The 13,581-nt window shown below is 37.6% G+C and overlaps 1 protein-coding gene across 2 annotated transcripts in view; it reads left to right on the top strand.

The window, feature by feature from the left end:
- The window catches only part of Oxr1 (oxidation resistance 1), a 415,574-nt gene that overhangs the window by 87,016 nt on the left and 314,977 nt on the right, over positions 1-13,581 (top strand). For both annotated transcript variants that reach the window (XM_031359077.1, XM_031359079.1), the window contains exon 2: positions 763-921. In XM_031359077.1, the coding sequence (XP_031214937.1) occupies positions 899-921 (23 nt within the window). In that variant the 5' untranslated portion in view covers positions 763-898. The remainder of the gene's footprint in view (positions 1-762; positions 922-13,581) is intronic.

Consider the following 13,581-nt stretch of genomic DNA (forward strand, 5'->3'; position numbering starts at 1 on the left):
AGCTTCCTCTGGATGTTGTAGGAGTGGGTGGGGAGCCAGAGCCCTGGGTCCACTTCGTGCACAGGTGCAAACCAGAAGGAATGTGTCAATAAGTATTCTTATTAGAATAATAGAAAGCACCCCAAGCTATTAAGAGTGATAACAGAATCCTGGAGTTAGTTTTTCTCTGAGAAAAATTTGGTTTAAAATTATAGGACAATATATACAATAGATACTCAAAAAATTGTATGCAGTGATATTTGTCATGTAACAACCCTGTACCCCTCTTCTCCATGCCACTTACTATTGCTATTTACACAGAGCAGTAGTCAGTGGATTTGTATTACTCTTAGATGAGTAATGATCATGACTCATGCCTAGATCTTTGTGTATCCACTTATTTATTTTTGTCTTCTAGTGTTTCTGCTGTAAGAATATCAGGATCTTTGATCATTTCTGTCACAAATGTGTAAAAGTAACTTTAAAAGTAGAATATTTTGTTCCTCTAATAGTACTTTGGATTCTTCTCTGTATTTCCTACTTCAGAGAAAGACTATCTTGGTAATCATTCAGTGGGTTTTATAGGTAAGGAATTCAGGAACTTGTATGGTCATTTTAATTCTATCACTGATGTATGGCATCTTGTTTGCCTTAAGAAAAAAAGTAATATCATACTCTGGTGTGTCTTTCTCTATATTTTGGCTTCCAGTCGGGTTGAAAGAAATCTATTGCTATTCCTAACATTATGTCCTAGAAACATGAATATTTTTGTTTTCTCCGTAGGTCTTCTCAGGCTCTGAGTAAATACGTGGTTTATGCCTGTTCAAAGGGCAGAGCAGAAACCATCAGTGGTCCTGTCAAGTGGATGTACTGATTCCCTGTTCGGACTCTAGAGAAGAGTCCATCACAGATTGCTGCAATGTCTGTATCTAATCTATCATGGTGAGTGAATTACCTTCTAACTTCAAGAACAAATACATGTATACAGTAAGCAGGTTTTCATAATAGTTTCCCTATTGGAACCTGGGCATGGAACTTTAAAAATTGTATTTAAAAATTGTATCAGAATATCTTATATAAGAGTGAGAAGAGATTTTTTTCTTTTTAATTTATTTTATTTTCATCATGTTCCTTTCCTTCTCCTCCCCTCAGCTCCTTGTGTTCCCCATTCCTCAAATTCATGACTACTTATTCTTAATTTTATATATATACATATATACGTATATATGTATATACGTATATATGTATATATGTATACACACACACATACACAAACACACAGATAGCACCTGCTGGGCTCTTTAGTGTTGCTAATATTCATATGTGTTTAAGGCTGACTGAATGGGATTAGATAACCTATTGGGGGTTCATCTTCGGATTCTTTCTCTATTTTGGTAGCTATTGTTTACCTGTAGCACTTCTTCTAGTGGTGGGATCCTGTGAGATTTCTATCATCCACATTTAATACTTTCAGTGCTATGACATCTGGGGACTCTAGAAGAGTCCAAGCTTCACAATGAGCATTAATGGCACCTAATACCTTTCTTTCCCACCCCAGGTGAATTGGAAATTGGAAGAGTGTATATTTCCAATGTGCTTTTCTCCAAGTATCCACTCTCTGACTGCGGACTCAGAAGCCAACCATGCAGCTTTGCACGTAGAGTAGATGTTTGCCCGTCAGTTTCTCTCTTCTTTAGGCTTCATGTCTCAAAAAAATTCTACCTAAATGAAACTAAAAAGAACTCAAAATTCCATTAGAGGTCCATATTTCTGAATAGCTTCATTGTAGCTCACCTTTGGCTTTCAATTTCTGTTTCATCCTGTCTGTGACAGTAAAAACAAGAAATTGGAAGATAATTTCCTGTGAATCAGCAGCTCCTCTATACCAGTGAGGAACAGTAATATCCAGTGATGACTCTGAATGCCAGAATTCTTTTGAATGTAAAGAAATGAAACTGTGAAGTGTTAAAATATAAAGAAAGAAAACTATTAGTATTTCAGACCATAAGAGTAGTCTGTTAGCTTCCAATTTCTTTAAGAACTTATTTCATTTTCTTCTGCAAAGAGAAATGGCATCAGAGTCAGGATTGGCTTGATGTTTTGCTATAGCTCTGTGAATTCATTTTTAGATAAATAAGGGATCTATTTAGGGCAAAGGGTATAATTATTTGTTTAAATTTAGTGCAGTGTTCTGAAGAACATAATTCTTAATAGAATATGTCCTTGGATCATTAGGCCTGAGTATGGAGTGCATCATTTGGATAAATACATAAATAAATAGAATTAGGAGATTTAAAATATATTCTGCACACCACTAATGAAACACATGGAAAATTATCAGTATAGTATACAGCATACTATTATATATTTATTAAAATAAAATTATCACTACATTTTAAAAGAAACTTTAATTTCTCTAAGTCTTGAGAATCTTTTCAAAATCTATGAAAAATGCTGACCCATTTTTTTTTTAAAGAATTTTACCCTGGCAGTGGTGTGGAAAATCAATCTTCAAAAGACCATATACATTCTATAGAGAGGAAAATACTTGTCACTCAAGCAAGATGACTTCGGTTCACATCCTCAGCACCCATGTGTGGAATATTGAGCTTGGTTGTGCATTCCTATGGCTTCTGGCCTAGGACATGGAAACAGGACAATGTGTGGGGTGTGTGACCACCCACTGTGCCTGAATTGATGATTTCAAAAACTAAAATGCAGAGCAACTAAGAAGGCAACCCACGGCAACTCTGACCTCCACATGTATGTGGACATATGCACATGTATACACACACACACACACACACACACACACACACACATACACACATAGGACCAGAAGATTAAATGAAGTAAATGTAAGACAAATAGTATATCAAGGAATGTGTGTGGTCGGGGGTGGGGGGGGGGGATAAAGGAGAGGAGGTAGAGGAGCAATGGAGGAAGAGTATGAAAAAATGGAGGAGGAAAGGGACCAGTGGTGGTAGTGGCATTAGGGGGATGAAGAGATTAAAGCAGATGTTACTGTCAAATTTCAGGATCTGGTGCATGTGACTCAGTACACAGATGCAGTGCAGGGCTGACACAGGCGCCTGTCTTAGGGAGCCTCACTTCACCCTGCTGTGATGGGCTGATTTGATTTAGGGTCACCTGAAACAAGGTGAGCTTCAGCAAGAGAGATAGTCCGTCATTGCAGCCTAATTGTCTGTCAAGGCTCCCACAAGTTGGTAGGTGTTCTGCAAATAGATGCTGTAGGAATGAGTGAAAAATGCAAATCAGGCAATTTAATGAAAATGCATCCTTTCATTCTAAAAGGGAAATCAAAATTCAGAGCATACTGTTAGAGTCCAATATGTCTGAAATAGTGAAAGATGTTCACATTGAGGGGTCAAAGGTGGGAGAAGCGATGCCAGGGTGCTGTAATTCAATGCTGTGCACACTAGGCTCCCATAGAGAGAGAGCTTCATCTGTTTCATCAATATCTCCACTGTGCAGCTGTGGTGTCCTTCCTCTTAGCATCTGAGCTGCCTCTTTCTAGGAATGAAGACCAGGTAATAACTCTGGGGTATTAAATTAAGTCAAAAGTAGTGTTTCTTACTCTTGTACAAAGTTACTAACCCATATTAATCCTTATTAATATTAATCCATACTAATCCCAGTAAATTTCTATACCTCCTAACAATTGCCATCTGTATTTTGAGGGAACATGATCCTGTATATATTTACTTAGGGATGTTGAGCAGCCTACCAAGTTTCAGTGAAAATTGTTCATAAAATTACATAAATTTAAAGGAATTATTGTTGTTCCATGACATGACTCTATTTTGAAGTCTAGAAACAAAGACTGCCTCACACTGGAAATAAATGTATTGTCTGTTTTTTAATTAGCATGTAATATTTGAGTGCATGGATACCTGAGTTGCTGAAGTTTTTTGTTTGTTTGTTTGTTTTGTTGTTGTTGTTTTGTTTTGTTTTTCAAGACAGGGTTTCTCTGTGTAGCCCTGGCTATCCTGGAACTCACAGAAATCCGCCTTCCTCTGCCTCCCAATTGCTGGGGCTAAAGGCGTGCACCACCACAGCCCAGCCCTGAGTTGTTTTAATAACTGCCACGGACTGGGTTTGTTGAGGGGACCTCTTGTTCTGTGGGACGAGAGTTCTGGTCATGTGGGCAAAAAACTCAGGGAGTGACAAACAGAGTCGACACATGGAAGTGCTGAGTCTGAGTGTATTTCTTAAAAATGGCATGAGGTTTTTACAAAAGTCATTACAAAAGAGAGAAAGAAATCTGGCAGCTCAGCAGTCTGAGGCTACCTGAAACACACTGTGTCTAAAGCAGCCACCTCTTCAGGATAGGCGCTGCACCCCACGCCCTGGCCCGAGTGCTCTGGGCCCAGGGGGGTATGGACTGCATGAGGCTCGAAGCTTGAATCCAGAATGCTGACTGCTGCACACTGCCTCTCACATACTCGACTCAAGGTCCCACACATCCTCAGTAAAACGACCACTATACTAATCTTCTGGGCTAGTAGAGACAAGTCTCTTTCTTGCTAATTCCTAAGAGTGGTTCAGCTGCAGTACATGACTGAGAATGAGGATTCTACTTGACCTTGCCCTGGGATAAGTCTCCCATTCTATAAGCTTCAAAGCCCTACCCACAATGCCGAAGGCAATTAGTCTGGATGGGTAACACTCTTTAAGAAATTCCAACTCAGGATTTGGCTAAGATGTTGAAACATTGGTAAAGGTCAGAGAGCAATGTCCAATTTTGTCTAGCTATTAATAAATCATATCTTGGTGGGCACCTAGCACGCGAGTTCTCAAGGACATATCTGTGCTACCTCTGAGTTAGGGGATGCCATGAATGAACAAACTCCCTTTGAAGTCATAACACCTCTTGTCCATGATCAAGCTTTCAACCCTGATACTGCAGACGTTACTGGAGTAGATGAGTGGTCGTGGCAAATAAGTGTCTTCCCTCTTGTGGAAAAGAATCCTGCAGGTGAAACTAAGTCTGCAGTGTGCTTAGTAATTGGAGCAAGGGAAGTCCTGTGTTTACAAGATTCAAATCCACAAGAAGTGGACTTCTCTAACAAGGTTTATTCTCAGAACAGCTTCTGCCTAGATGTGAACAGCAACTTTATTGTGTTTTATGGTTCTTCCAAGTTGTACTTTTGAAAGTCTCTCTTCTGAATGTTCTTCATGTTAATTTTAGTACTGAATTCACAGTGAAAACTCGTGACAGGGCTAGTGAGATGTCACAGTTATCTGCTATCTGATGACCTGCATTTGGGCCCTAGAATGTATACAGTGGAAGAGAGAATCTGGTATCCACATGTGTGATGTCGGGTGTGCATGTTAGTATATCTATACACATACTAAATTAACATATGTACATAACAAAAATAAATAAATTTGAAAAGCACATGTCATTCTGTGTACATTTTTCCCTGCCTCCCATAATATTATATTTAACCTTAATAATCATTTTCCGATTTTAACAGTTAACACTCAATGTAATGCATGTTTATGTGTGGGCATCGACCCCAGTCCCACACTTATATAAGAATTAAGAAAATGTAAGTTAAGATGCTTACATTCATATCTAACCAGTAATTTTAACTTTTAAATAGCTAATATAAGAGAATTTCCTATTCACATAGATTTAAAAAATCTTTCTTATCCAGTAGTTATATAAATGTATCACACTTCTTTTACACACACAAGCACACACACACACACTCTCACACCCCACTAAAACGCATTAGGCATTATCATGCTTCCAGATTTGTAGGAAGCTGTTGTCTCAGTCATAAAGGAGAACAGTAGGAATTGATTATAAGATTTCCATAGAGATAAAAACAGATGTTTCAAGAGTCTTTCTGTTTAGCTCATATTTATCAGATGGAGACAGTGGCTGAGGTGATGCTGCTCATGATAAAATGAAGAGATGCTCAGGATCAATTGCAGACATCCATGAGCAGGTGGCACCTTTACGTAAAGATCTGTAGAAAGAAGATGCCTTTGGTAGTAGATATAATTAACAGGAGACCCAGGAAGCCCTAAACAAGCAAAAAGGAGACTCTGTGTCTGCAGCACAAAGGAGGTGCTGTGAGGCCATTGAGCGCTTGCAGAACTAAACAGCCTCCTTCTTAATTCTCATCAATTCCCATGGTTTGCATTTCATAATGTTGGATATTTATATCCACCCGGCAGTTAAAACGTGTGACTTTTGTCAAGTTTAGTGAACATTATCAAGAATGAATGATTGCATTGCTTTTACTAGGCACCCTGCACTGTTGGAGAATTTCCAGATATTAACTTGGAACTGGCACTTTTTTAGGTATGTTATTTGCATATTTGTGAATAGGAACTGTGAGGCACAGGATACTAAGTAACTTGCCCAACATAATAAAGCCACTAAGAAATGGAGTACTAATTGCCTAGGTCTGATTGCTACCCACTCCAAAACTATGTTTTTGCACAATATATATATATATATATGTATATATATATATATATATATATACATATATATATATATACCTCTAATTTGTTTGTTTGCCCCAACCCCAAGCAAATTCTACAACTTCAAGCTTCCATTTCCAATCAGAATGGTTCTCTTTGCTTTCTTCAGTCTACATACTGGAACTCATCTTTGAAATAACAGTATCAGGTAGTAGAGTACAGGAAGTAGAGTAATGTTGGGAGGGAGGAGGCTGGTGATATCCCCACCAATTTCCTGGGAAAGCAATGCGGTTGGTAATAGCAGACATTTAGTTGAATTGTATAAATTTATGTAAAGTGTCGCCTTAAATTACAAGGTCCACAGAGAGTAGCACTATATCATGATTACATTGTGTCTCAGATAACTCAGTCTGCTCTAGAATTCTCTATGCAGCTTAGGATTACCATGAATTCCTGATCTTCCTGCCTGTACCTTGAAGTGCTGTGATCTCAGGCATGCACCATCACCCTGGATCAATATACTGATTTTGACTTGTTTCTAAAAGTGTTTCTTCATACAAACAAGCAGAGTATATGTATAGGAAGAGAGCTTGTTCTGTTTCAATTGGAATGGCTGTTCGGTCTCTGTCTTGGAGACCCTTCACTAGTATGTATAGTCTTTTCACTTCCACAGGATCCATGACTTTGGCATCCTAAGTCCTCCCATTTTCGTATTATGGTAGCTATGTTGATCTATGTTGATTAGCATTTGTAGGGAAAGTATTTTTTTCCTTTGTGAATAATGGTGTATATTTGCTTTCTTTACATTCAAGAGACTTAAGCAAGAAGATTCCAAGTTTGAATCAAGTCTGGCCTATATTGTGAGACCTTGGAAAAAGAATAATCAATATTTGCTTGGCTTCTGGCAGCCAGATGGGAAAAAGAAATCACTGGATTCAAATGTTTTGAAGCCAAATAGCCGATGCACTGAACATCCTTTATGTATAGTGTCTTATGCTAAGCACAGTGGTGGTGTGCTGAAAGAGGCAAAGACTTCTCTTCATAGTGCTCATGTATTAGCCAGAGGACAGAAACTTAATCAAGTACCCCTGATTTAGCATGATGCATTCCCTAAACAGGTACTTCCAGAATGTTTTTGGAAAGCAAAATAGGTGTTTGTTCTTCCCACTAGGGAGGAAAGGCCCCACTTTTTAGAAACACTAATGTAGCTTTTGAATGTTTCCACAGTACAAAGAAGCATGGTGATTACAATATCACACTGCAGGTATAAGGCAGAAATTAAAAATGACTGACAGAAAACAAGGTTTTAAAATGCTGAGGTATGTTATTTTCTGCACAGACTGTGCATAAGAGTTGATGTCTCCTGTTCCCATGAACGGTTTATGCTTGTTGCTTTATTTGATGGGTGGGAAGTGACATCATCAGGGCAGTGTATTGACACTTGTGACAGCACGGCCATTTATTTCATCCAGCTAGGCTGACCCTTCTGTTGTCTTCTGGTTTTCTAAATGTTGCTGCTACTGTAAAATGATTCTGATGCTGTCAGGGACAAGTGTTCAAATATCATTACCTCAAGAGGCAGTAAACCATTCCGTATGGTTTGCTTTCTTGTGTGAACTAATGCTTACTCCTCATTTAATTCCTAGAAACACTTAGCATCATGCTGTTAATTGTCTAAGATATTTATTTCTAGTTGGCCAAGAAAATTTTATTGGAAGCTAATACAATTTCTTTTATATGTATCCAGAGATATAGCAGTGTTGAATTATTGAAGTCATTAATGTATTGATTACATTTATGAGAGATGAATTATATTTCCTAAGTAGGCTAAATAGTTTAAGATGTTATTATGCATATGGACAGATTCAATTTTACTCTAAATAGGACATAAAAACAACCTTGGATTAATTTGCATTATATACATGTGTGATATGAATTATATATCGCTAATGTAAATATTACACATATTGAAAGTTTTCCATTCTATGTTGTGTTTATATTGCCTTTCCCTATTTATATCAACTTTCACTAACTCTCAGAGGCAATACTACTATTTACAGTGGCAAGGAGGTTGAAGCTTGAGTTATCTCTTCGGAGAAAAGGTTTAAAGTCAAAAGTGGAGAATGCAGTTAAGATTTTAGGAGTGATCTTTAAAGCTAGCTTTATGGTAAAGAATAACATCAGAATTGTCTACACTCTGTTGTAGAAGACCAAGGGGAGTAAGACTTTACATAAACATAAAGCCGTTATTTCTCACCAAAAACAATGAGAATGCTGTATTGAGGAAAGCTTCCTTGATCAGACAGCACCAGTATTTCCTGGCCTGCCAAGTGCATGTTGAGTGATTAAGATCCTGGGCAAGTGAACTTGCTTTTAGACTAAACTCAGGGACTTAGTGCTAAGCATAGTGATAGTGATAAGTGCAGACCACAAGCTTTGGAAATTAAACAGGGCACAAGAAGAGTACTTGGAGTTTAGGGGAAACTAAGCTAGCAGAAACCATCGTACAATTAGAAAATGGTAAACAATGAAACAGACAAAACAAGAGCTCAAAACAAAACAAGTACCCCCAGATCGTGTAACACTTTGAAGTAACATCTCATGATTTGGAGTAAGGTCACGATTTTGATTTCTGTAAAATTTCAATATGCCTTTTCATCCATAGCATGTCTTTTCAAGTTGAAATCTGTTTATTATTAAAAGGATTAATACCAATTTGCTTTGCAATTGGTTCATCAGGTGAATACTCTATATTTTTAGAATCCTTCACTGTTTTGAACTTCTGTGATGTGCTTTTAGAAAAACCTTTTGACAGTTAAACATTTATAAGAAGCCTCTTGAATATTTTTTCATATCTACCCCAAATGATTTTTCTTTCTCAGAAGCAGGCTGTTACAAAGCAAGACCACTTCAAATGTTTGCTGGGCCCGTTGGACCAGGCTATTTCCCTCTTGACTTTTGGCCCAATTATTACATAACAAATTCCACACTTACCAGAGGCGAGCCTGATTTGGCTGCCGGATCTTGGAATTCTAACCTCTAAAACTATAAATAAATCTTTTTGACAAACAGCTCCTGGTGTCTCTTTTGTTATAACAATACAGCATATAGCTACCAAGCAAAAGGTCCTTACGAACGACACAGTATTGGTATGTTACCTCTTACTAATTTCCAGATATCTCTCTTGTGTGTTGCACTTCCTCTTGTAACTTAGACTGTGTTTTCAGTCAGTGAGTGGATATGCATTGATTAGGTACACTTGAGCGTTTTCTTATCCTACACCAACAAAGCCAAAATTAAATTAACCATTGAGTGTGTATTTCTAATTCTGACATTACACTGCTGTGACCCAGGGTTTTCTTTGGAGCCATTCCTTATGTTTTGCTCCATTATTTTTACTGTGTATATTGGCTATTAAGCCAAACCCTGGAAAAGACAATAGTGATAGAAATGGCAGACATAGGCCATGCCCTCCAGTATTTTAAAGATTCTCTTATACAGCGATTTCATTCTGTTGTTTCTTCTTAGAACTGTCCCTAGATTTCATTGTTGTCACCCTTAATCTAGACTCTTGATGCCTGTCAGAACTGATAGGAATTGTTTCTATTACCATTTTGCTCCCAAATTACATTTCTTGTAAAGTTAACCTGCGAAACATATATTTAAATTTCACCCTATTGCATTCTTTCCCAATGTTTCTAGGCTATCTTTCAAACTAGATTCAAGGCTGTTTATCATTTGGCCCCCTGTATAAATTTCCCCTGAATAAACTTCTACCTCTGTAGCTGTCCAATGGCCATGGATAAACTGGGTCACCTGAAAGCGGGGCTGGAAATGAAAAGGACTGGGTTTGAGAGAAGGAGGAAGCCAAGACAAAGGGTCTGATCATGGCTCAAAGTTTAATTTTGCAGCTCCATCTTTTAAAGGGAAGACAACAAAACTCATGTTTCAGCTGGATTATGTTGCAAAGCAAACTCAATGGGAAGTTTATTTTAAATTCTTTTTTTTGTTTTTGTTTTTGTTTTTGTTTTTTTTCTGAGACAGGCTTTCTCTGTGTAGCCCTGGCTGTCCTAAAATATTTAAAGGAAGAGAATTGTTAACAAGTCACACAGTATTCTTAGAGGGTTTTGTGTTCTTGGGATGAATCTAGGGCTAAAGATTCAATCCCCACAGGCACTAATTAGGTCTGTTTGCTTTTATAGCTTAGTCCAGTGGGCCTGACTAGCCTTCCATCACAGAATGTCACAGTCACTGTCACTATGAGCAGGAGACTGATCATCACCAATCCACAACTAATATGGAGCAAAATACATAGGCATTCACTCCAAGTACTATCTAGTCATGGGTGACAGGTCCTAAGGATCATCTCTCTTTAGAATACTGTCTAGTTCAAAGAAAACAAAACAGTGTGTTGAAATATGTTTTCTCTTTATTTTGGAGCAATCATACTTTATTCTCTTGCAAAAAAAAGTTTAGTGGCTAATAATGCCAATATTTCTTAGACTGTGGAAGCTGTAACATAAAGCTTGACAAGCCATTTCAACACTCAAGGCAAATATTTTGCCTTTTGGGACTTGAGCAATGGAAAGCATAATTTAAAAAAGTAATAAATCAGTCCCACTGTGTGTACTCCTTCGTTGGTAGTTGAGACCCTGGGAGCTCTGAAGGTACTTGTTAGTTCATATTGTTGTTCGTCCTAAGGGGCTGCAAACCCCTCAGCTCCATTGATCCTTTCTCTAACTCCTTCACTGAGGACCCTGTGCTCAGTTCAATAGATGGCTGTGAGCCTCTACATCTGTATTAGTCAGGTACTGTCAGAGCCTTTCAGGAGGTAACTAACTATATTTAGGCTGGCTTGTCTTTCCTTCAGTCTCTGCTCCATTGTTAATCTCTGCCACTCCTTCCATGGATACTTGGTTCCCCCTTTTAAGAAGGAATGAAATGTCCATCTTTGGTCTTCCTTCTTCTTGAGTTCCTTGTGGTTTGTGGGTTGTTCTTCCTGTATTCCAAACAGCGTGTGTATAGTGGAGGATTGCAAATTCGATCATCAATGGGAGGAGAGGACCTCAGCCCTGTGAAGGTTCTGTGCCCCAGTGTTGGGGAATGCCAGGGCCTATAAGCAGGAGAGGGCGGGGTGGCAGGCATGGGGAGTGGGGAGGCAGCTGGGGTTTGTTTTTGTTGTTTTCGTTTGTTTCTTTGTTTTTTAGAGGGGAATCTGGGAAGGGAGAAATTTACATGTAAATAAAGAAAATATCTAATAAAAAATAATAAAAAAATAAATAAAAAAGTAATAAATGATTTATGATATATTTTCAATCATTAAAGTGGTTATGTAGTCTGAAGTATGTTCTTTTCATCATGATCAAAGAAATTTGACAGTTAAGTCTTTAAAATTGTTTTTACATCAATGTGTGAAGTTATGCCTCCTAGAAAGTACACTGCCGTCTGTCTTTTTGTTCCTTTCCTAGGTTTCATGTTTGGTTTTTGTGTTATAGTTTTATAGTAAAGAGATTTCACTTGGTTTTTTCATCTATTTTCAGCTTAATGAACAAAAGAAATGAAATCAATACTTTTCATCATTGACTATTCACTAAAAGCACTCACTCCATCCATTAATTTATTCTTTGTTTTATGTTCCTCTTTTAAGTTGTAATGAATCTTGAGGATAATTTAGTTTATGACTGAATAAGAATTTAAAAATAATTCTTACACAATTTAAGGGATGGATTAATATAGTTTAATGATATGTAGACTGAAACTGTTATTTTAATATAAATAAGATATTATTTCTTATGACTATTACTTATTTCAATCGGTTTTTCTAAGTAGTTAAAATTTATAATTTTTAATGCTGTGGTTAGAATGATGAATGAAAGAGAAATCTCTAATCTCATCTAGTGCTGAGGGCAAATAGGAATATACAGACAGGCACTATCAAGACAGTGAGATACACACAAACACACACACACACACACACACACACACACACACACACTCAGAATAGTCAAGCAGACAGATACAACAGTATATAGACATCCCTGGAGGATGGGCTTTTTTACAAAAGACCTTTCAGAGGAGATAACATTGAAGTAGAAAGCTGTGAAGTGTCACATTTGTATGTAGAGGAGAGTCATTCTAGCCACAGTCTGTATTACACCTAACCAAGTTGCACTGCAGGCTTATTATTAAATGTTCCCCTCACGGACTCTAAGGCTACTTTCAGTGTAAACTGAAAACATCATTATGTGATGAATTGGAAAGGCCTGGATGATGACAGGCCCATGGTGTGTCTCAGGGATTACCAAGGAGGCAGGTAGCCTGTAAACCAGGAAAGAGAGCAGTACTGGGAGGCCAGCTTTGCAAGGTGGCTTGGAGTCAAGCATGTGTAGAGAACAGGTGACTGGGTAATATTCTCATTGTGATTGGATACTGCTGTCACTCACTAGACCTGGTGAAATGTCACACAGAGTACAGGTCCAGGGAAAGTTAGTACTGGCAAGGGTCTAAAGCTGCTGTGATGTAATGTGACTTACAAATGTAAAGGACAAGTCTTACAAGACTGACGCCTGCAGCTTATGAAGATGGTTATATTGTGCTCTCATCATAAGCAATCAGAAAATATACTTAATGAACTATAACAATAACATATAAATAATGAAATAATGAATATTCCTTGTAAGGATATAGCCTGTTTTTCATTATTGTTCATTTAAAAACACTTACCAATATATCTATACCCATCTGAATAGTTAGAGGCATAATATAAAGGATATTTCATCTACAAACCATATTGCTTGCATTACACACTTTTAAAGTAGACTCATAAATGTAAATTGTAGAAGTTGAGACAGTTTTTGCTGTTCAGCTTGCATTTGAGGTTTATTGTAATCCCTTCTCCCCTAAGAACTCTAAAGTTAATTCCAATATAGAAACAGAAACATTGAAATAATGTACTGTGTTATGTCTACTGGCTGCTTAATGCGGGTTTGGATTTATTGAAGATTATATGATACAGTGTACAGCCAGGGCTACTGTATTCTAGAGAAAATAATGGCATAAAATCACTAGATGCCATTTCTTCTTCTTCTTCTTCTTCTTCTTCTTCTTCTTCTTCTTCTTCTTCTTCTTCTTCTTCTT

This window comes from Mastomys coucha, unplaced genomic scaffold (genome assembly GCF_008632895.1).
Source record: "Mastomys coucha isolate ucsf_1 unplaced genomic scaffold, UCSF_Mcou_1 pScaffold7, whole genome shotgun sequence".
Lineage (NCBI taxonomy): Eukaryota > Metazoa > Chordata > Mammalia > Rodentia > Muridae > Mastomys > Mastomys coucha.